The 21,288-nt window shown below is 64.3% G+C and overlaps 2 protein-coding genes across 2 annotated transcripts in view; one reads left to right on the top strand and one right to left on the bottom strand.

Moving 5' to 3' along the window:
- Positions 1-1,287: 1,287 nt before the first annotated feature.
- On the top strand, positions 1,288-6,210 carry SAMD14 (sterile alpha motif domain containing 14; the record flags this gene model as incomplete). The annotated part of the gene is made up of 9 exons (XM_084222164.1): positions 1,288-1,327; positions 2,536-2,693; positions 3,442-3,700; positions 3,772-3,859; positions 4,046-4,120; positions 4,197-4,353; positions 5,037-5,144; positions 5,228-5,383; positions 6,043-6,210. The coding sequence occupies 9 exons, from the start codon at positions 1,288-1,290 to the stop codon at positions 6,196-6,198; spliced, it is 1,197 nt and encodes a 398-aa protein (XP_084078290.1). The 3' UTR covers positions 6,199-6,210.
- A 509-nt stretch (positions 6,211-6,719) lies between these two features.
- The window catches only part of PDK2 (pyruvate dehydrogenase kinase 2), a 165,552-nt gene continuing 150,983 nt past the window's right edge, over positions 6,720-21,288 (bottom strand). Inside the window, exons 2-11 of the mRNA XM_084222399.1 lie at positions 12,427-12,568; positions 11,488-11,559; positions 11,084-11,268; positions 9,817-9,906; positions 9,476-9,553; positions 8,977-9,053; positions 8,801-8,899; positions 8,363-8,470; positions 7,403-7,516; positions 6,720-7,329 (exon numbers count right to left, since the gene is read on the bottom strand). Of these exons, the coding sequence (XP_084078525.1) occupies positions 7,189-7,329; positions 7,403-7,516; positions 8,363-8,470; positions 8,801-8,899; positions 8,977-9,053; positions 9,476-9,553; positions 9,817-9,906; positions 11,084-11,268; positions 11,488-11,559; positions 12,427-12,568 (1,106 nt within the window). The 3' untranslated portion in view covers positions 6,720-7,188. The remainder of the gene's footprint in view (positions 7,330-7,402; positions 7,517-8,362; positions 8,471-8,800; positions 8,900-8,976; positions 9,054-9,475; positions 9,554-9,816; positions 9,907-11,083; positions 11,269-11,487; positions 11,560-12,426; positions 12,569-21,288) is intronic.

The following is a 21,288-nucleotide window of genomic DNA, read 5'->3' as shown; positions in this document are numbered from 1 at the left end:
GGGGTGGGGGGCACTGGGGAGGGTGAGAAGAGTTGGGGACATTGAGGGGGACTGGGAAGGATGGGGGGGACTGGGAGGGATTTGGGGTGGGGGGCAGGGATGGGGACACTGGGAGGGACTGGGGGGCACTGGGGGAGATGGGCACGGTGGGGAGGAGCCCCCGGGGACGATGGGGACCGTGCGCCGGGCGGTGGCACCGCCGTGCCCGTGTCCCGCCGGTCGCTGTCCCTTCAGCACCGCCTCGCGTCCCTCCGTGCCCGGTGTCGCCGTGCCCTCGGTGCCCCCCGGCGCTGTCCGTTCAGCACCCCGCGCGCGTTCGCTGTCCCTCGGGTCCCGGTGTTCCTCCCCCGGTGTCCGTTCGGCACCGGGCTCGTTCCGGGCGGGGCAGACCCCGCCCCCGCCGCCCCCGCCGTTTCCGGGTTCCTGTGCCCCCCCCCGCGGCCCCCGGCCCGGCGGGGCGGCTCGGCAGCGCCCTCCGCTCCCACCGGCCCCAACACCGGCCCGGCCCCGGCCCCGGCCCGGCCCTGCCCGGCGGGAGGCGACCGGGGGCGATCAGGATGCCCCAGGAGCGCGGGTGAGTGGGGAGGGGGGGATCGGGCAGGGCGTCACCCCTGGACAGCGGCCCCGGTACAGCCTCGGTACGGCCCCGGTACAGCCTTGGTACAGCCCCGGTACAGATCCAACCGCCGGTACAGCCCCAGCCCCGGTACAGCTCCGGTCCCGGTACAGCCCCAGCTCCGGTACAGCCCGGTAGCTCCCCTCCCCCGGGGACAGCCCCATCCCCTCGGTTCGATATTCCCGGTCCAGGCGCATTCCCGGTCCAGCACTCCCGGTCCAGCCCCACCCAGGGACACCATTCCCGGTCCAGTCTCCCCGGTCCAGCCCCCCCCGCCGGTACCGGCCCCTCCCGGGGCTGGTCTCCCCCCGCCCCCGATGCTGCCGAACCCCGAGGAGCCCCCGGCCCCCCGAGATTCCCCGAGCACCGAGGGGCGGGGGGTTTAACCCCTTCCCGGCGGCTCTGCAGCGGGGATCCCCAGCCCCACGTCCCGCGGGACATGGGAGGCACAGAGGGGCTGGTCCCTCCCCCTGAATGTCCCCTCTGTCCCCAGCCCTGTCCCACCGTGTCGGTCTGTCCCTCCCCCCTGAGTGTCCCCTCTGTACCCAGCCCTGTCCCACCCTGTTGCTCTGTCCCTCCCTCTGAGTGTCCCCTCTGTCCCCAGCCCTGTCCCACCATGTCGGTCTGTCCCTCCCCCTGAGTGTCCCCTCTGTCCCCAGCCCTGTCCCATCATGTCGGTCTCTAAGCTGCAGGACACGGACGAGGTTTTTGGTGAGTTCCTGAGGGGGGGCCTGGGGTGCAGACCCCCCCGAGGGGTGCAGAGCCACCCGTGGGTCCCCACCCACCCTCAGTGTCCTCCCGTGTCCGGGCTTGGGGACAGTGTGTGCCTGGGGACACGGGGATGTGCGTGGGGAAGGGGACATGGGGACACACCTGGGGGTGTGGGGGTGACAAAGATGTGGGGACACATCCGGGGCACATGGGAATGGGGGTCAGGGCGGCACAGGGGTTTGACAGGGACCTGGGGACACAGCAGGGGACATGGCCCAGAGCCACCCCTCAGGTGGGGTTGGGGTGCAGGGCTCAGAACACGGTGGGGATATTTGGGGGATCCCAGTGGGACCTGGACAAAGCGTGTCCCCCCTGGGTGACAGGGACTCTCTGTCCTCGGGGTCACCCACTCCTCTGTCCCCATGCTGGGCCATCTCTTTGAACACTTCTCTCTGTCCCTCTGTCCCCTGTCCTGCCCCACTGGGGTGCCCCATCCATGTCCCCAATGCTCCCCTCTCCTCGTGCCCCCTCCTGTCTTCCTGGGACCACGCACCTGCCCTGCGATTCTCCTGCCCTGTCCCTGTCCCCATCCCTGTCCTTCTGTCCCTCTGTCCCTCTGTCCCCTCTCTGCTGGGCTGGCCTTCCCTGCCTGTCTGTCCACCTGCCTCCAATGCTTCCCTGTCCCTTTCTCCCTGCTCATCCCTCCCTCCATCTCCCATCCATCCATCCATCCATCCATCCATCCATCCATCCATCCATCCATCCATCCATCATCTGTCCATCCATCCCTCCATCATCCTTCCATCCATCCATCAATCATCCATCCATCCATCATCTGTCCATTTGTCCATCCATCCATCCATCCGTCTGTCCATCCATCCATCCATCCGTCCATCCATCCATCCATCCATGGATCCATCCATCATCCATCCATCCATCCATCGTCCATCCATCATCCATCCATCCATCCCTCATCCATCCATCCATCCATCCATCCATCCATCCATCCATCCATCCATCCATCATCCATCCATCCATCTCCCATCCATCCATCCATCCATCCATCCATCCATCCGTCCATCCATCCATCCATCCCTCCTTCCTCCTCTGTCCCTCTGTCCACCCCCACGTTCCTGCTCTCTCCCCTCCCGCTGTCCGTGTGTCCGTCCGTCCGTCCCTCCCTGCCCCGGTGTCTCTTTCACTGCCAGATTTTACCGCTGTGGTTCCAGAGACGCCACGCTTGGACAGCAGCCTGCACAAGGCCCGTGCCCGGCTCCTGGCCCGCGGCCGCCGCCAGCGGCCCTCGCGCTCCCGCCTGCGCGACAGCGCCAGCTCCACCGAGGGCGACGAGGGGCCCGAGGCCACGGTGAGATGGGGACAGCGGGGCTGGGGGCACGGGACTGGGGACAGCGGGGCTGGGGGCACAGGATTGGGGACAGCGGGGCTGGGGGCACGGGACTGGGGACAGCGGGGCTGGGGATTGGGGACAACGGGGCTGGGGGGGCGTGGGGATTGGGGACACCGGGGCTGGGGGCACAGGATTGGGGACAGAGGGGCTGGGGGCACGGGGATTGGGGACAGAGGGGCTGGGGACACGGGGATTGGGGACAGCAGGGCGGGGGATTGGGGATTGGGGACACTGGGGCTGGAGACACGGGGATTGGGGACAGCAGGGCTGGGGGCACGGGGATTGGGGACAGTGGGGCTGAGGGCATGGGGATTGGGGACAACGGGGCTGTGGGACACAGGGATTGGGGATAGCGGGGCTGGGGGCACGGGGATTTGGGACAGAGGGGCTGGGGGCACGGGGATTGGGGACACCAAGGACCCCAGGGACAGGACTGGGGGGCACTGTGGACACCAAAGATGGTCTTGGGGGATGCCAGGGCTGGGTTTTTACAGGGACTGGGGACACCAGGGATGGACTCAGGGGACACTGGGGCTGGGGGGGTCACAGGGATTGGGGACACCAGAGACCCCAGGGGGAGGCCTGGGGGGCACCATGGACGCCAAGGATGGCCTTGGGGGATGCCATGTTTAGGGACAGGGGAGGTGGTCTAGGGGACAACCCCGGGGGGCTGCAGGGCTCTGACCCCCTGCCCGTGCCCCCGCAGGGCACTGAGGGCGAGGGCAGCCCCCCGGCCCCCTCGCCCTTCTCCCACACCGACGGCTTCTCCTTCGAGCCGGGGGTGGCACGGCCGGGCCTGGGGGACCCCCCGGCCCCCACGCCCCCCCTCAGCCGCTACCGGCCCCTCACCAACACCCCGTCCCAGGAGGGGCTCTCGGGCCCTCCCGCGCCCCAGTCCTGCCCCAGCTCCGACAGCTCCCCCGGCTTTGCCCGCCGCGACCCCCGGCCCCGGCAGCACAGCGAAGGTGAGACCCCCCCGAGGCCCTGGGGACGCCTGGGGGGGACAGCGGGTGACAGCCCGGTGCCACCCCTGCAGATGACAGCCGGGACATGAGCCCCCCCTCACCTGCCAGCCCGACCGTGGGGCTCGATAAGAAAACGCGGAGGAAATTCTTGGATTTGGGGTGAGAGGGACGGGGAGGGGACGGAGGGGGACGTGGGGAGGGAGGGAGGGAGAAGGACAGAGGGCTGGGGGGATGGATGGATGGATGGATGGATGGATGGATGGATGGATGGACGGACGGACGGACGGACGGACGGACGGGGGGGTCCTGGTGCCCCAGCCATCGGGTCACCACCCCTGTCCCCAGCGTGACCCTGCGCCGGGCATCCTCTGGCAAGAGCCGCAAGGAGAAGAGCAGCAACCGCCTGTCCATGGGCAGCAGGTGAGGGACTGCCCCGGGACAGGGGGACAGCCTGGGGACAGCCCGGGGACACCTCCTGACACGGCTCTGTCCCCAGGGAGGCAGCAGAGGGGCCCGGCCGCCCCTCGGGGTCCCCGTTCCTGCCCTTCTCCTGGTTCTCGGACAGCGCCAGGGGCTGGGGGTCCCCCGGCCCCGCGTCCCCCGCCGGCTCCCCCCGGCACGAGGGGCTCAGCCCCACCAAATCCGCCTCGCAGGTGAGCCCGGCCCTGGGGACCCCATGGGCTCTAAGAGAGGAGGTGACACCAGCTCTGGGGACAGGGGACAAAGCCCCATAGGGCCAGGTGACAATAGGGAGAGGACTTGAAGCCCCACGGGGTCGGGGGGGCTTTGTGGGGGTGTCAAAGCCCTGTAGAGTCAGGACAGGTATTGGGGGCATCCAAAGCCCTTTGGGGTCGGGGTGGCTTTAGGGGAATCAACACTCTGAGGGGTCTGGCAGCCAACTGGGGGGCTGCAGGGGGTTGCTGGGGGCTGTGGGGTGGCTCTGGGGGGTTGCTGGGGTGGCTCTGGAGGTCGCTGGGGGCTGTGGGGTGGCTCTGGAGGTTGCTCAGGGCAGTGGGGTGGCTCTGGGGGGTCGCTGGGGGCTGTGGGGTGGCTCTGGGAGGTCGCTGGGGTGGCTCTGGAGGTCACTGGGGGCTGTGGGGTGGCTCTGGGGGGTCACTGGGGTGGCTCTGGGGGTTGCTGGGAGCAGTGGGGTGGCTCTGGGGGTCGCTGGGTGCTGTGGGGTGGCTCTGGGGGGTCGCTGGGGTGGCTCTGGGGGTCGCTGGGGTGGCTCTGGGGGTCACTGGAGGTTGCTGGGGGCTGTTGGGTGGCTCTGGGGGGTGGCTGGGGTGGTTCTGCGGTCGCTGTGGGTCCAGCCCCGTCCTTCCCGCTGCCCCAGGACTCCGAGCTGAGCGAGGATTCGCCCCCGTCCAGCGCCAGCCCCCGCCCGCCCGGCCCCCCCAAGTGCTCGTACCCCTACCACACCCTGTCCCAGTCCTCGGACGAGGTGAGCGCAGCGCGGGGGGCGCGGGGCCGGGGCTGTGTCCCCCCAAAGTGGCCCGGGGACCCCCGGCTGACCCCCGTGCGCAGCTGCTGGAGGAGCCGGCGGGCGCGGCCGCGGGCTGGACGTGCGGCCAGGTGGGGCAGTGGCTGCAGAGCCTGGGCCTGGAGCGCTACGTGCGGGAATTCGCGGAGCGCGGCGTGGACGGGCCCCGCCTGCTGCTCCTCGACGGGGCCAAGCTCAAGGTGCGGGGCCGGGGGGCTCCAGGGGCCCCAAAAGATGGAGGGTGAGAGGGTCTGGGTGCTCCAGGGGGGATTCTGTGTGGCAGGAAGGGCTGGGAGGGTTCGGGGTACCCCAGTGGGGTTTCCATGGGGCAGGAAGGGCTGGGAGGGTTCAAAGTGCCCAAATTCCGTGGGGCAGGAAGGGCTGGGAGGGTTCGGGGTACCCCAATTCCATGGGGCAGGAAGATCTGGGAGGGTTCGGGGTACCCCACAGGGGGTTTCCATGGGACAGGAGGCCTGGGCGGGTTCGGGGTACCCCAATTCCGTGGGGCAGGAAGATCTGGGAGGGTTCGGGGTACCCCAAAGGGGGTTTCCATGGGGCAGAAGGCCTGGGCGGGTTCGGGGTACCCCAATTCCATGGGGCAGGAGGCCTGGGAGGGTTCGAGGTACCCCAATTCCGCGGGGCAGGAGGCCTGGGAGGGTTCGGGGTACCCCAAAGAGGGTTTCCCTGGGTATCCAAACCCGTTGTCCGAGCTGGCCGCTCCATGGGTCGGGAGCCCAGGGTGCGCCAAGGGGGGATCCCAAGGGAGGGACGGGCGGTTCTAGGAAGGAGCCGCTGTTCGGGGAGGGTCCCGGCGGGCAGGGGGCGCGGGGGTGCCCGTGCCCAGCCCGCGGTGCCGCAGGCGCTGGGCGTGAGCAGCTCGCAGGACCGCGCGGTGCTCAAGCGGCGGCTGAAGGAGCTGAGCCTGGCGGCCGAGCGGGAGCGCAAGGCCCGGGAGAAGGCGGACAAGCAGCGGGACAAGCAGAAGAAGAAGGACCAGGAGCAGCGGCGGAGCTGAAAACCGGGGGGACCCGCACCCCCTCCCCACCCACAGCCCCCCGGGACACACCCCGGGGACACGGGGCACGGCCAAGGGACAGCGGCTCCAGCCGCCCCCTCCCCGCCCGGCCCCTTTCCGGATGCAGAGGGCACTGGGACACCCCCAGCCCGTCCTGCCACCCCCACCTGTCACCACCCCCGAGGGGTCCCAGCCCCCTCCCCACCCCGTACCCCTGGCACAGGAGGGGACAGGGCGTGACCCGACCCCCTCCACACACGGGCACCCCCAAATCGGGGGCAGGGAGTGAACCCCGCCCCCCCCCAGCCCCAAACGCGGCCCCCCGAGGCCACCCCAGGAAATAAAAGGGTATCAAGGGCCAGTGCAAACCGGAGTGAGCAGTGTCACCTGACTGGGGGCACAGAGCAGGTCCCCAAGTGCCACCCCAGCACTGAAGCCTCAGCCCCCTCCCAAGGCTGGAGGGGGTAAACTGAGGCACCAGGGCCCCAAACCACCACGGGGGTTCAGTCAACATTCAATTTATTGACAGTGGGGAGGGGTCTGGGGGGTTAGGGGGGAATTTGGGCAGTGGGAGGAGGGGAGGGGGTTGAACAGGTCACAGCAAGTGAGGGGGTGGGACAGCTCAGTAGTGCAACAACAGGGGGGGAGCAGGGACAGGAACGTGGGGAGGGAGAGAGGGGGGCTCAGGGCCCCCCACCCCATCAGGGCTGTGGGTGCAGGGAAGTGCTACTGGTCCTACTGGAACAGAACCAGTCCCTTGCTGGGATGGGGGCACCCCTGGGGCGGGTGGGACCTTCGGGGGGGCACTGAGGGAACAACAGGCACTGCTCCAACCCCCCCAGCTCCGTCCCTAAGTGCCACCGAGGCGGGGACACCCGGACACGCCCACGCCCCACCCTTCCCAAAGAGCCGGGATGCCAAACCCCCACCCGGGGGACTCCTCGTGGGTGGGGCTGAGGGGTCCCGGTGCCCGGGGGGGCCCGGGGGGGCTCAGGGCACGCGGTAGGTGGAGGTGTTCTTGGGCTCGGTGCTGGGCACGCTCCAATCCCCGGCCTCCTGGCTGGCCTGGTAGTGCCGCCACGCCGACTTGTTGTACACGGGCAGCCGCTCCACCGAGTCCGTGGACAGCGCCTGGGGGGCACGGGGGGGCTCAGCGAGGGTCCCGAGACCCCCCCCCGGGGCGGAGCCGGGGACAGGCACCCACCTTCAGGTAGATGACGGCGTCGGTGCCGAAGCCCTCCATGGAGAAGAGCTGCAGGTCCCCCTGGAAGTACTTGGCGTAGAGGCGGGAGATGGGCAGCCCGTAGCCAAAGCCGGCCTGGGGAGGGGGCAGGGAATTGGGGTGGGGGTCCCCAGGGCTGCCCCAGGGGAGCACCCCCAGGGCACCCCCGGCCTCCCCACAGGGCCCCAAGAAACGGCAGAAGTGTCCCTGGCACTGCCAGCGGTCATGGTGGCACCGTCACAGGGCCCCAGAATGGCCACAGGGGCATCCTGCCACCCCAAAGTGTCCCCATGTCACCCCAAAGTGTTCCCATGTCACCCCAAAGTGTTCCCATGCCACCATAAAGGGTCCCACTGCCACCCCAAAGTGTCCCCATGTCACCCCAAAGTGTTCCCATGCCACCATAAAGGGTTCCACTGTCACCCCAATGTGTCGCCATGCCACCCCAAAGTGTCCCCATGCCACCATAAAGGGTCCCACTGCCACCCCAATGTGTCCCACTGCCACCCCAATGCATCCCCATGCTACCCCAGTGTCCCCCTGCCACCACAAAGGGTCCCCATGCTACCCCAATGTGTCCTCATGCTACCCCAGTGTCCCCCTGCCACCACAAAGGGTCCCCAGACCACATCCAATCCTACCAAAGTGTCCCCGTGCCACTTCCAAGCACCCCCACGCCACCAAATGTCCCCGTGCCAGCCTAAATGTCCCCAGAAGGTCCCAGGCCAAGCCCAAACCTCCCCGTGCCACTCCAGCCCACCCCAAGCACCCCCAAAACAAGTCCAGGCCACTCCAGCCACCCCCAAACCACCTCCTGCCACTCCAGGTCCCCAAACCTCCCCCCAAACCTCCCCAGCCCCCCTCAAACACCCCCAACCCCCCTCAGCTGCAGCCCCCCCTCCCCACGAGGCCCCCCACCTCTGGGGGGGGGGGGTCACATACCAGGGGGGCCCCCCCAGAGCCCAGCTGTGGGGTGGGGGCTGTCGAGTACATGTAGCTGAAGAGCCTCTCGATCTTCCTCAGGGGCACCCCCATGCCCCTGTCACTCATCTGGGGACACCACAGCAGGTGACAACCCTGCTCCTGTCCCCCCTCCCCACACTCCCCATCTGCCAGGACAGGGCTGGGGTCCCTCACACGGATGGACAGGCCCCCACAACCCCCCCCCAGGACAGGGTTGGGGTCCCCTGGCTGGGCAGGGGTCCCAGGGTGGGCTGGGGTCCCTCACCCGGATGGACAGGTCCCCACACCCCCCTAGGGTGGGCAGGGGTCCCTCACCCAGATGGACAGGTCCCCACACCCTCCCCAGGGTGGGCAGGGGTCCCTCACCCGGATGGACAGGTCCCCACACCCTCCCCAGGGTGGGCAGGGGTCCCTCACCCGGATGGACAGGTCCTCCTGGCCCAGGGCCACCATCACCCTGATGGCCGGCAGCCGGGGGCTGTTCTCGTGGCTCTCCACCGTGGCTCTCATGGCATTCTGGGGACACAGAGCCCCAGGGGGGGTCAGGGGGTCCCCCAGAGCCCCCCCCAGACCCCCCCAAAGGGCTGGGCTACCTTGAAGAGCTCGAAGAGCATGTGGTACAGGTGGGACGGCACGTAGACGATGCTCACGGGCTGCTCCGAGTTGCAGGCTGGGTGGGGAGGGGGGGACACTGGGATTGGTGGGGACAATCCTGACCCTAAACCTGCCCCAGCCCTAAATGGGTCACTGAGAAACCCCCCACCACAGGGACCCCCAAACCGAGATAAGCCAAGTATCCCCTGTCACAGGGACCCCAACCCTAAAGGAGCTGAGAACCCCCCGAAATAGGGACCCTCAACCCAGAACGAGCCACACAAAAATCCCCCTGGTCCAGGGTCCCCAACCCCAAAGGAACCACCTGAGGACCCCCAACCCCAAAGGAGCCACCCACAATCCCCCTGCTGTCCCCTCGGCCCCCTGTCCCCTCACTGCCACTGTCCCCTCAGCCCTGCTGTCCCCTCACTGCCACTGTCCCCTCAGCCCTGCTGTCCCCTCGGCCCTGCTGTCCCCTCGGCCCTGATGTCCCCTCACCGTTGACCTCCTCGATCTCCAGCTCAGGTGAGGCCATGTAGTATTTGTCACACAGCAGCTTGGCCATGTTGTAGGCGTCTGGCAAAGGGGGGGACAGAGGGCTCAGCACCCAGGACCCCCCAGGACAAGGGCCACCTGTGGGGTCCCCCCCATTCCCACAGACCCAGGGCGTTCCTGGGATCTCCTGCAGTGACTGCACAGCTCAGGGGACAGCGTGGCTGAGGCCACCCCAAACCTGTGACACGAGCGGTGCCAGGGGGGCTTTCAAGCAACCCCCACCCCCCCAAACTGCCCCCAGATGCCGTGGGGTGGGACCCCAGACCCCCCCAGACCCCACCAACCTCTCACCACGTTGGCCACGTTGCAGTGGGGGTCGATGCTCCCGATGTGCTTGGGGTGCGCGGGGTTGGTGCTGCCATCGAAGAGCAGGGCTGGGGAGGGGACAACGAGCTGGGGACACCCCAGGGACACCCCCGGGGCACCCTGGGGCTGTGGGGGGAAACATCTGACACCAGGGAGATGCCCAAGACAGGATCCCTGGGGTTGGTGGGGACCCTCAGGACAGACCCCTGGGGTTGGGGGGACATTCTGGGGACACCCAGTGATGATGGGGACCCTCAGCACAGACTCCTGGGGACAGGAGGGGACGCTTGGGGCAGGGAGAACCTTGGGGAGCTCCCTGGGGCAGGAAGGACCCTTGGGACAGACCCCTGGGGTTGGTGAGGATCCTCAGGATGGACCCCTGGGGATGGAGGGACACTCTGGGGACACTCTGGGGATGATGGAGGCGCTCAGGACAGACCCCTAGGGCTGGGAGGACCCCTGGGACAAGCCCTTGGGGTTGGTGGGAACACCCAGAACAGACCCCTGGGGTTGGTGGGGACCCCTGGATAGACTCTTGGGGTTGGTGGGGACACTTAGGACAGACTCTTGGGGTTGGTGGGGATGCTCAGGACAGGCCCCTGGGGCTGGGAGGACCCCTGGGACAGGCCCCTGGGGTTGGTGGGAACCCTCAGAACAGACCCCTGGTGTTGGTGGGGACCCCTGGGACAGACTCCTGGGGTTGGTGGGGACCCCTGAGACAGACCCCTGAGGTTGGTGGGGACACTTGGGACAGACTCCTGATGTTGGTGGGGACCCCTGGGACAGACTCCTGATGTTGGTGGGGACTCCTGGGACAGGCCCCTGGTGTTGGTGGGGACCCCTGGGACAGACCCCTGGTGTTGGTGGGGACCCCTGAGACAGACCCCTGGGGTTGGTGGGGACCCCCGAGACAGACCCCTGGGGTTGGTGGGGACCCCCAGGACAGACCCCTGGGGTTGGTGGGGACCCCTTGGACAGACCCCTGGGGTTGGTGGGGATGCTCAGGACAGACCCCTGGGGTTGGTGGGGATGCTCAGGACAGACCCCTGGGGTTGGTGGGGATGCTCAGAACAGACCCCTGGGGGTGGGAGACCCCTGGAACACACCTCTGGGGTTGGTGGGGACCCCTGGGACAGACCCCTGGGGGTGGGAGAACCCCTGGGACAGGCCCCTGGTGTTGTGGGGACCCCTGGGACAGACCCCTGGGGACACCCGGGGGGTTCTGGGGACCCCCCAGGTCCTCACTGTGCTGGTTGATGAGCATGCGGATGGAGATGCGGCTCAGGTAGAAGCGGTCCAGGAAGTACTGGATGTTCTGGTTGGACACGGGGTCGTCCCCGTACGTCTCCTTGTACTCGATCACCCCCTGAGCCATGGTGGGGACAACGTCGTTGTGCCGGTTCCGGATTGTCACCAGCGCGTTGGTGAACCTGGGGACAGGGACAGCGCTGGGGACACCCGCTCCAGGCACAGCCCTGATCCAGGCCGGGATTCCCCAGGAGCCGGGGGCGCTGGAAAACCCGGAGCTGGCTCTGGCAGCACTGGAGTGGGGGCACTTTGGGGTGACCCTGGGTGACACCAGCACGGCTCTGGGAGGAGGTGACACACCGGGACTGGGGACAAGGACACGCCGTCACCTCCCGACTCACTGTCCCAGCGTGGTTTGGTCCTCGGGGTCCCTGTCGTGGAATTCCATGATGTCCAGCAGGCTCTGCACGTACCTGGGGGGACACGGGCATCCCACAGCTGGCACCCCCAAACAGAGAGGACAGCCCAGGTGACACCACGCAGGGCCAGGGGCCAGCACTCCTCAGCCCAGGCCCCCACCCCAAAATCTGCTGAACCAGGGGTCACTGCCCCACTGCACTGCTGGCACTTGGAGACACCTGGGGACACAGCCCCTCTGATGGGGTTGGGGCTGTGATGGGGGGTGGCACATCCAGACCCCCTGGCACGGCCTGACCCCCTGGGACAGCCTGACACCCTGGCACGGCCAGATCCCGTTGGCAGTGGCCCAGGACGCTGGACAAACAACGTGTCACGTGGTGGCCAAAAGAAGGGTCACGCTGCTGGCACTGCCATGGGGACATGGCGCTCAAAGGGACACTCAGACCCACCCAGGACAGGGACATCCTGTGGCCCAGCCCCTTCAGGGAGCAGGTGGCACTGGTGTCCCCCCTGCTGGCTGGGGACACCCCTCTGGCACAGGAGGGTCCCCAAAGGACCTACAGCCTGTGTCACCCAAGGGGTGGCACCAGCTTGGGAGTGCCCTGCCTGTCCCCCCTCCCTGTGTCCCCCCTGTGCCAGCAGGGGAGGACAGCTGGTGACAGTGTGGGACACACGGTGGTGGCAGCACCCGAGGTGACAGCAGAACCCCCCAGGCAGTGACAGGAACCGTGGTGGCAACAGGAGCTGCGCAGGGGACCCAGGAGGGTGACAACAAGGGGACCTGTGGCAGTGGGGTCCCAGGTGAGTGGCAGTGGTGGCCCCCCCAGCCGGGTGCCAGCGGTGCCAGCTGCACAGGCACAAGGGTGACAGTGCCAGCAGCCCCGTGGCAGTGTCCCTGTGTCCCCAAGGGCCACACTGACCAGCTCTGCACCAGCTGCACGGAGGGCGTGCGCAGCACCCGGTCCGGGAGCAGGTTGATCTCCTTCATGATGTTGGAGAGGCGCACGGGCAGCTCCTGGCGCAGGAAGGCGAACGACGTCTTCTCACAGGCATTGCTGGAGCCTGGGGACACGGGGGGACACGGGTGAGCGCCCCCAGAGCCTCTTGCAGCAGGGACAGGGGACAGCAGCAGGTCCTGCTTGGCCGGAGAGGGTGTGAGGGCTGGGGGACACTGGAGGCATAGCAAAACTGCCACAACCTGGCCTCCTTGAGGGCTTTCTCCTTGGCACCTGCCCTAACCCTAGGCTGATTGGCTGCCCTGCCTAGGGTTAGGGTTAGGGTTAGGGTTACGCCTAGGGTTAGGGTTCCGCAAACTAAACGGCCCAGAGCTCCGGGCACACTGCAGCTGCAAAGGGCATCCCAAGGGCATTGTAAAACTGCCACAAGCTGGCCTCCTCGAGGGCTTTCTCCTCGGCACCTGCCCTAACCCTAGGCTGATTGGCTGCCCTGCCTAGGGTTAGGGTTAGGGTTAGGGTTACACTTAGGGGTCAGGCTTCTGCAAACTAAAAGGCCCAGAGCTCCGGGCACACTGCAGCTGCAAAGGGCATCCCAGGGGCATTGCAAAACTGCCACAAGCTGGCCTCCTCGAGGGCTTTCTCCTTGGCACCTGCCCTAACCCTAGGCTGATTGGCTGCCCTGCCTAGGGTTAGGGTTAGGGTTAGGGTTAGACTTAGGGGTCAGGCTTCTGCAAACTAAAAGGCCCTGAGCTCCGGGCACACTGCAGCTGCAAAGGGCATCCCAGGGGCATCGCAAAACTGCCACAAGCTGGCCTCCTCGAGGGCTTTCTCCTTGGCACCTGCCCTAACCCTAGGCTGATTGCCTGCCCTGCCTAGGGTTAGGGTTAGGGTTACGCCTAGGGTTAGGGTTCCGCAAACTAAAAGGCCCAGAGCTCCGGGCACACTGCAGCTGCAAAGGGCATCCCAGGGGCATCGCAAAACTGCCACAAGCTGGCCTCCTCGAGGGCTTTCTCCTTGGCACCTGCCCTAACCCTAGGCTCATTGGCTGCCCAGCCTAGGGTTAGGGTTAGGGTTAGGGTTAGGGTTACACTTAGGGGTCAGGCTTCTGCAAATTAAAAGGCCCAGAGTTCCGGACACACTTCAGCTGCAAAGGGCATCCCAGGGGCATCGCAAAACTGCCACAAGCTGGCCTCCTCGAGGGCTTTCTCCTTGGCACCTGCCCTAACCCTAGGCTGATTGGCTGCCCTGCCTAGGGTTAGGGTTAGGGTTCGGGTTACGCAAACTAAAAGGCCCAGAGCTCCGGGCACACTGCAGCTGCAAAGGGCATCCCAGGGGCATCGCAAAACTGCCACAAGCTGGCCTCCTCAAGGGCTTTCTCCTTGGCACCTGCCCTAACCCTAGGCTGATTGGCTGCCCTGCCTGAGGTTAGGGTAAGGGTTAGGGTTACACTTAGGGGTCAGGCTTCCGCAAACTAAAAGGCCCTGAGCTCCGGGCACACTGCAGCTGCAAAGGGCATCCCAGGGGCATCGCAAAACTGCCACAAGCTGGCCTCCTCGAGGGCTTTCTCCTTGGCACCTGCCCTAACCCTAGGCTGATTGGCTGCCCTGCCTGAGGTTAGGGTTAGGGTTAGGGTTAGGGTTAGGGTTACACTTAGGGGTCAGGCTTCTGCAAACTAAAAGGCCCAGAGTTCCGGACACACTTCAGCTGCAAAGGGCATCCCAGGGGCATCGCAAAACTGCCACAAGCTGGCCTCCTCGAGGGCTTTCTCCTTGGCACCTGCCCTAACCCTAGGCTGATTGGCTGCCCTGCCTAGGGTTAGGGTTAGGGTTAGGGTTACGCAAACTAAAAGGCCCAGAGCTCCGGGCACACTGCAGCTGCAAAGGGCATCCCAGGGGCATCGCAAAACTGCCACAAGCTGGCCTCCTCGAGGGCTTTCTCCTTGGCACCTGCCCTAACCCTAGGCTGATTGGCTGCCCTGCCTAGGGTTAGGGTTAGGGTTAGGGTTACACTTAGGGGTCAGGCTTCTGCAAACTAAAAGGCCCAGAGCTCCTGACACACTGCAGCTGCAAAGGGCATCCCAGGGGCATTGCAAAACTGCCACAAGCTGGCCTCCTCGAGGGCTTTCTCCTTGGCACCTGCCCTAACCCTAGGCTGATTGGCTGCCCTGCCTAGGGTTAGGGTTAGGGTTAGGGTTACACTTAGGGGTCAGGCTTCTGCAAACTAAAAGGCCCTGAGCTCCGGGCACACTGCAGCTGCAAAGGGCATCCCAGGGGCATCGCAGAACTGCCACAAGCTGGCCTCCTCGAGGGCTTTCTCCTTGGCACCTGCCCTAACCCTAGGCTGATTGGCTGCCCTGCCTAGGGTTGGGTTAGGGTTACGCCTAGGGTTAGGGTTCCGCAAACTAAAAGGCCCAGAGCTCCGGGCACACTGCAGCTGCAAAGGGCATCCCAGGGGCATCGCAAAACTGCCACAAGCTGGCCTCCTCGAGGGCTTTCTCCTTGGCACCTGCCCTAACCCTAGGCTGATTGGCTGCCCTGCCTAGGGTTAGGGTTAGGGTTAGGGTTAGGGTTACACTTAGGGGTCAGGCTTCTGCAAACTAAAAGGCCCAGAGCTCCGGGCACACTGCAGCTGCAAAGGGCATCCCAGGGGCATCGCAAAACTGCCACAAGCTGGCCTCCTCAAGGGCTTTCTCCTTGGCACCTGCCCTAACCCTAGGCTGATTGGCTGCCCTGCCTAGGGTTAGGGTTAGGGTTAGGGTTACACTTAGGGGTCAGGCTTCCGCAAACTAAAAGGCCCAGAGCTCCGGGCACACTGCAGCTGCAAAGGGCATCCCAGGGGCATCGCAAAACTGCCACAAGCTGGCCTCCTCGAGGGCTTTCTCCTTGGCACCTGCCCTAACCCTAGGCTGATTGGCTGCCCTGCCTGAGGTTAGGGTTAGGGTTAGGGTTAGGGTTACACTTAGGGGTCAGGCTTCTGCAAACTAAAAGGCCCAGAGTTCCGGACACACTTCAGCTGCAAAGGGCATCCCAGGGGCATCGCAAAACTGCCACAAGCTGGCCTCCTCGAGGGCTTTCTCCTTGGCACCTGCCCTAACCCTAGCCTGATTGGCTGCCCTGCCTAGGGTTAGGGTTAGGGTTAGGGTTACGCAAACTAAAAGGCCCAGAGCTCCGGGCACACTGCAGCTGCAAAGGGCATCCCAGGGGCATCGCAAAACTGCCACAAGCTGGCCTCCTCGAGGGCTTTCTCCTTGGCACCTGCCCTAACCCTAGGCTGATTGGCTGCCCTGCCTAGGGTTAGGGTTAGGGTTAGGGTTACACTTAGGGGTCAGGCTTCTGCAAACTAAAAGGCCCAGAGCTCCGGGCACACTGCAGCTGCAAAGGGCATCCCAGGGGCATCGCAAAACTGCCACAAGCTGGCCTCCTCGAGGGCTTTCTCCTTGGCACCTGCCCTAACCCTAGGCTGATTGGCTGCCCTGCCTAGGGTTAGGGTTAGGGTTAGGGTTACACTTAGGGGTCAGGCTTCCGCAAACTAAAAGGCCCAGAGCTACGGGCACACTGCAGCTGCAAAGGGCATCCCAGGGGCATCGCAAAACTGCCACAAGCTGGCCTCCTCGAGGGCTTTCTCCTTGGCACCTGCCCTAACCCTAGGCTGATTGGCTGCCCTGCCTAGGGTTAGGGTTAGGGTTAGGGTTACACTTAGGGGTCAGGCTTCCGCAAACTAAAAGGCCCAGAGCTCCGAGCACACTTCAGCTGCAAAGGGCATCCCAGGGGCATCGCAAAACTGCCACAAGCTGGCCTCCTCGAGGGCTTTCTCCTTGGCACCTGCCCTAACCCTAGGCTCATTGGCTGCCCTGCCTAGGGTTAGGGTTAGGGTTAGGGTTAGGGTTACGCCTAGGGTTAGGGTTCCGCAAACTAAAAGGCCCAGAGTTCCGGGCACACTGCAGCTGCAAAGGGCATCCCAGGGGCTTCGAAAACTGCCACAAGCTGGCCTCCTCGAGGGCTTTCTCCTTGGCACCTGCCCTAACCCTAGGCTGATTGGCTGCCCTGCCTAGGCTTAGGGTTAGGGTTAGGGTTACACTTAGGGGTCAGGCTTCTGCAAACTAAAAGGCCCAGAGCTCCGGGCACACTGCAGCTGCAAAGGGCATCCCAGGGGCATTGCAAAACTGCCACAAGCTGGCCTCCTCGAGGGCTTTCTCCTTGGCACCTGCCCTAACCCTAGGCTGATTGGCTGCCCTGCCTAGGGTTAGGGTTAGGGTTAGGGTTACACTTAGGGGTCAGGCTTCCGCAAACTAAAAGGCCCAGAGCTCCGGGCACACTGCAGCTGCAAAGGGCATCCCAGGGGCATCGCAAAACTGCCACAAGCTGGCCTCCTCGAGGGCTTTCTCCTTGGCACCTGCCCTAACCCTAGGCTGATTGGCTGCCCTGCCTAGGGTTAGGGTTAGGGTTACGCCTAGGGTTAGGGTTCCGCAAACTAAAAGGCCCTGAGCTCCGGGCACACTGCAGCTGCAAAGGGCATCCCAGGGGCATCGCAAAACTGCCACAAGCTGGCCTCCTCGAGGGCTTTCTCCTTGGCACCTGCCCTAACCCTAGACTGATTGGCTGCCCTGCCTAGGGTTAGGGTTAGGGTTAGGGTTAGGGTTACACTTAGGGGTCAGGCTTCCGCAAACTAAAAGGCCCAGAGCTCCGGGCACACTGCAGCTGCAAAGGGCATCCCACGGGCATTGCAAAACAGCCACAAACTGGCCTCCTCGAGGGCTTTCTCCTTGGCACCTGCCCTAACCCTAGCCTGATTGGCTGCCCTGCCTAAAGTTAGGGTTAGGGTTAGGGTTACATTTAGGGGTCAGGCTTCCGCAAACTAAAAGGCCCAGAGTTCCGGGCACACTGCAGCTGCAAAGGGCATCCCAGGGGCATCGCAAAACTGCCACAAGCTGGCCTCCTCGAGGGCTTTCTCCTTGGCACCTGCCCTAACCCTAGGCTGATTGGCTGCCCTGCCTAGGGTTAGGGTTAGGGTTACGTCTAGGGTTAGGGTTCCGCAAACTAAAAGGCCCAGAGCTCCGGGCACACTGCAGCTGCAAAGGGCATCCCAGGGGCATCGCAAAACTGCCACAAGCTGGCCTCCTCCAGGGCTTTCTCCTTGGCACCTGCCCTAACCCTAGGCTGATTGGCTGCCCTGCCTAGGGTTAGGGTTAGGGTTAGGGTTAGGGTTAGGGTTACACTTAGGGGTCAGGCTTCCGCAAACTAAAAGGCCCAGAGTTCCGGACACACTTCAGCTGCAAAGGGCATCCCAGGGGCATCGCAAAACTGCCACAAGCTGGCCTCCTCGAGGGCTTTCTCCTCTGCACCTGCCCTAACCCTAGGCTGATTGGCTGCCCTGCCTAGGGTTAGGGTTAGGGTTACACTTAGGGGTCAGGCTTCCGCAAACTAAAAGGCCCAGAGCTCCGGGCACACTGCAGCTGCAAAGGGCATCCCACGGGCATTGCAAAACAGCCACAAGCTGGCCTCCTCGAGGGCTTTCTCCTTGGCACCTGCCCTAACCCTAGGCTGATTGGCTGCCCTGCCTAGGGTTAGGGTTAGGGTTAGGGTTACGCAAACTAAAAGGCCCAGAGCTCCGGGCACACTGCAGCTGCAAAGGGCATCCCAGGGGCATCGCAAAACTGCCACAAGCTGGCCTCCTCGAGGGCTTTCTCCTTGGCACCTGCCCTAACCCTAGGCTGATTGGCTGCCCTGCCTAGGGTAAGGGTTAGGGTTAGGGATAGGGTTACACTTAGGAGTCAGGCTTCTGCAAACTAAAAGGCCCAGAGCTCCGGGCACACTGCAGCTGCAAAGGGCATCCCAGGGGCATCGCAAAACTGCCACAAGCTGGCCTCCTCGAGGGCTTTCTCCTTGGCACCTGCCCTAACCCTAGGCTCATTGGCTGCCCAGCCTAGGGTTAGGGTTAGGGTTAGGGTTAGGGTTACACTTAGGGGTCAGGCTTCCGCAAACTAAAAGGCCCAGAGCTCCGAGCACACTGCAGCTGCAAAGGACCTCCCAGGGGCATTGCAAAACTGCCACAAGCTGGCCTCCTCGAGGGCTTTCTCCTCGGCACCTGCCCTAACCCTAGGCTGATTGGCTGCCCTGCCTAGGGTTAGGGTTAGGGTTAGGGTTACACTTAGGGGTCAGGCTTCTGCAAACTAAAAGGCCCAGAGCTCCGGGCACACTGCAGCTGCAAAGGGCATCCCAGGGGCATCGCAAAACTGCCACAAGCTGGCCTCCTCGAGGGCTTTCTCCTTGGCACCTGCCCTAACCCTAGGCTGATTGGCTGCCCTGCCTAGGGTTAGGGTTAGGGTTAGGGTTACGCCTAGGGTTAGGGTTCCGCAAACTAAAAGGCCCAGAGCTACGGGCACACTGCAGCTGCAAAGGGCATCCCAGGGGCATCGCAAAACTGCCACAAGCTGGCCTCCTCGAGGGCTTTCTCCTTGGCACCTGCCCTAACCCTAGGCTCATTGGCTGCCCTGCCTAGGTTCAGGGTTAGGGTTAGGGTTAGGGTTACACTTAGGGGTCAGGCTTCTGCAAACTAAAAGGCCCAGAGTTCCGGACACACTTCAGCTGCAAAGGGCATCCCAGGGGCATCGCAAAACTGCCACAAGCTGGCCTCCTCGAGGGCTTTCTCCTTGGCACCTGCCCTAACCCTAGGCTGATTGGCTGCCCTGCCTAGGGTTAGGGTTAGGGTTACACTTAAGGGTCAGGCTTCCGCAAACTAAAAGGCCCTGAGCTCCGGGCACACTGCAGCTGCAAAGGGCATCCCAGGGGCATCGCAAAACTGCCACAAGCTGGCCTCCTCGAGGGCTTTCTCCTTGGCACCTGCCCTAACCCTAGGCTGATTGGCTGCCCTGCCTAGGGTTAGGGTTAGGGTTAGGGTTAGGGTTACACTTAGGGGTCAGGCTTCCGCAAACTAAAAGGCCCAGAGCTCCGGGCACACTGCAGCTGCAAAGGGCATCCCACGGGCATTGCAAAAAAGCCACAAGCTGGCCTCCTCGAGGGCTTTCTCCTTGGCACCTGCCCTAACCCTAGGCTGATTGCCTGCCCTGCCTAGGGTTAGGGTTAGGGTTAGGGTTACATTAAGGGGTCAGGCTTCCGCAAACTAAAAGGCCCAGAGTTCCGGGCACACTGCAGCTGCAAAGGGCATCCCAGGGGCATCGCAAAACTGCCACAAGCTGGCCTCCTCGAGGGCTTTCTCCTTGGCACCTGCCCTAACCCTAGGCTGATTGGCTGCCCTGCCTAGGGTTAGGGTTAGGGTTACGTCTAGGGTTAGGGTTCCGCAAACTAAAAGGCCCAGAGCTCCGGGCACACTGCAGCTGCAAAGGGCATCCCAGGGGCATCGCAAAACTGCCACAAGCTGGCCTCCTCGAGGGCTTTCTCCTTGGCACCTGCCCTAACCCTAGGCTGATTGGCTGCCCTGCCTAGGGTTAGGGTTAGGGTTAGGGTTACGCCTAGGGTTAGGGTTCCGCAAACTAAAAGGCCCAGAGCTCCGGGCACACTTCAGCTGCAAAGGGCACCCCAGGGGCATCGCAAAACTGCCACAAGCTTGCCTCCTCGAGGGCTTTCTCCTTGGCACCTGCCCTAACCCTAGGCTGATTGGCTGCCCTGCCTAGGGTTAGGGTTAGGGTTACACTTAGGGGTCAGGCTTCCGCAAACTAAAAGGCCCAGAGCTCCGGGCACACTGCAGCTGCAAAGGGCATCCCAGGGGCATCGCAAACCTACCACAAGCTGGCCTCCTCGAGGGCTTTCTCCTTGGCACCTGCCCTAACCCTAGGCTGATTGGCTGCCCTGCCTAGGATTAGGGTTAGGGTTAGGGTTACGCCTAGGGTTAGGGTTCCGCAAACTAAAAGGCCCAGAGTTCCGGGCACACTGCAGCTGCAAAGGGCATCCCAGGGGCATCGCAAAACTGCCACAGGCTGGCCTCCTCGAGGGCTTTCTCCTTGGCACCTGCCCTAACCCTAGGCTGATTGGCTGCCCTGCCTAGGGTTAGGGTTAGGGTTAGGGTTACGCCTAGGGTTAGGGTTCCGCAAACTAAAAGGCCCAGAGCTCCGGGCACACTGCAGCTGCAAAGGGCATCCCAGGGGCATCGCAAAACTGCCACAAGCTGGCCTCCTCGAGGGCTTTCTCCTTGGCACCTGCCCTAACCCTAGGCTGATTGGCTGCCCTGCCTAGGGTTAGGGTTAGGGTTACGCCTAGGGTTAGGGTTCCGCAAACTAAAAGGCCCAGAGCTCCGGGCACACTGCAGCTGCAAAGGGCATCCCAGGGGCATCGCAAAACTGCCACAAGCTGGCCTCCTCCAGGGCTTTCTCCTCTGCACCTGCCCTAACCCTAGGCTGATTGGCTGCCCTGCCTAGGGTTAGGGTTAGGGTTAGGGTTACACTTAGGGGTCAGGCTTCCGCAAACTAAAAGGCCCAGAGCTCCGGGCACACTGCAGCTGCAAAGGACATCCCAGGGGCATTGCAAAACTGCCACAAGCTGGCCTCCTCGAGGGCTTTCTCCTTGGCACCTGCCCTAACCCTAGGCTGATTGGCTGCTCTGCCTAGGGTTAGGGTTAGGGTTAGGGTTACACTTAGGGGTCAGGCTTCCGCAAACTAAAAGGCCCAGAGCTACGGGCACACTGCAGCTGCAAAGGGCATCCCAGGGGCATCGCAAAACTGCCACAAGTTGGCCTCCTCGAGGGCTTTCTCCTTGGCACCTGCCCTAACCCTAGGCTGATTGGCTGCCCTGCCTAGGGTTAGGGTTAGGGTTAGGGTTAGGGTTACACTTAGGGGTCAGGCTTCCGCAAACTAAAAGGCCCAGAGTTCCGGGC

Source organism: Fringilla coelebs (assembly GCF_963513975.1).
Source record: "Fringilla coelebs genome assembly, chromosome: 27".
Classification (NCBI taxonomy): domain Eukaryota; kingdom Metazoa; phylum Chordata; class Aves; order Passeriformes; family Fringillidae; genus Fringilla; species Fringilla coelebs.
Note: the sequence above shows the minus strand (reverse complement) of the source record. Positions and strands in the feature narration are given on the sequence as shown.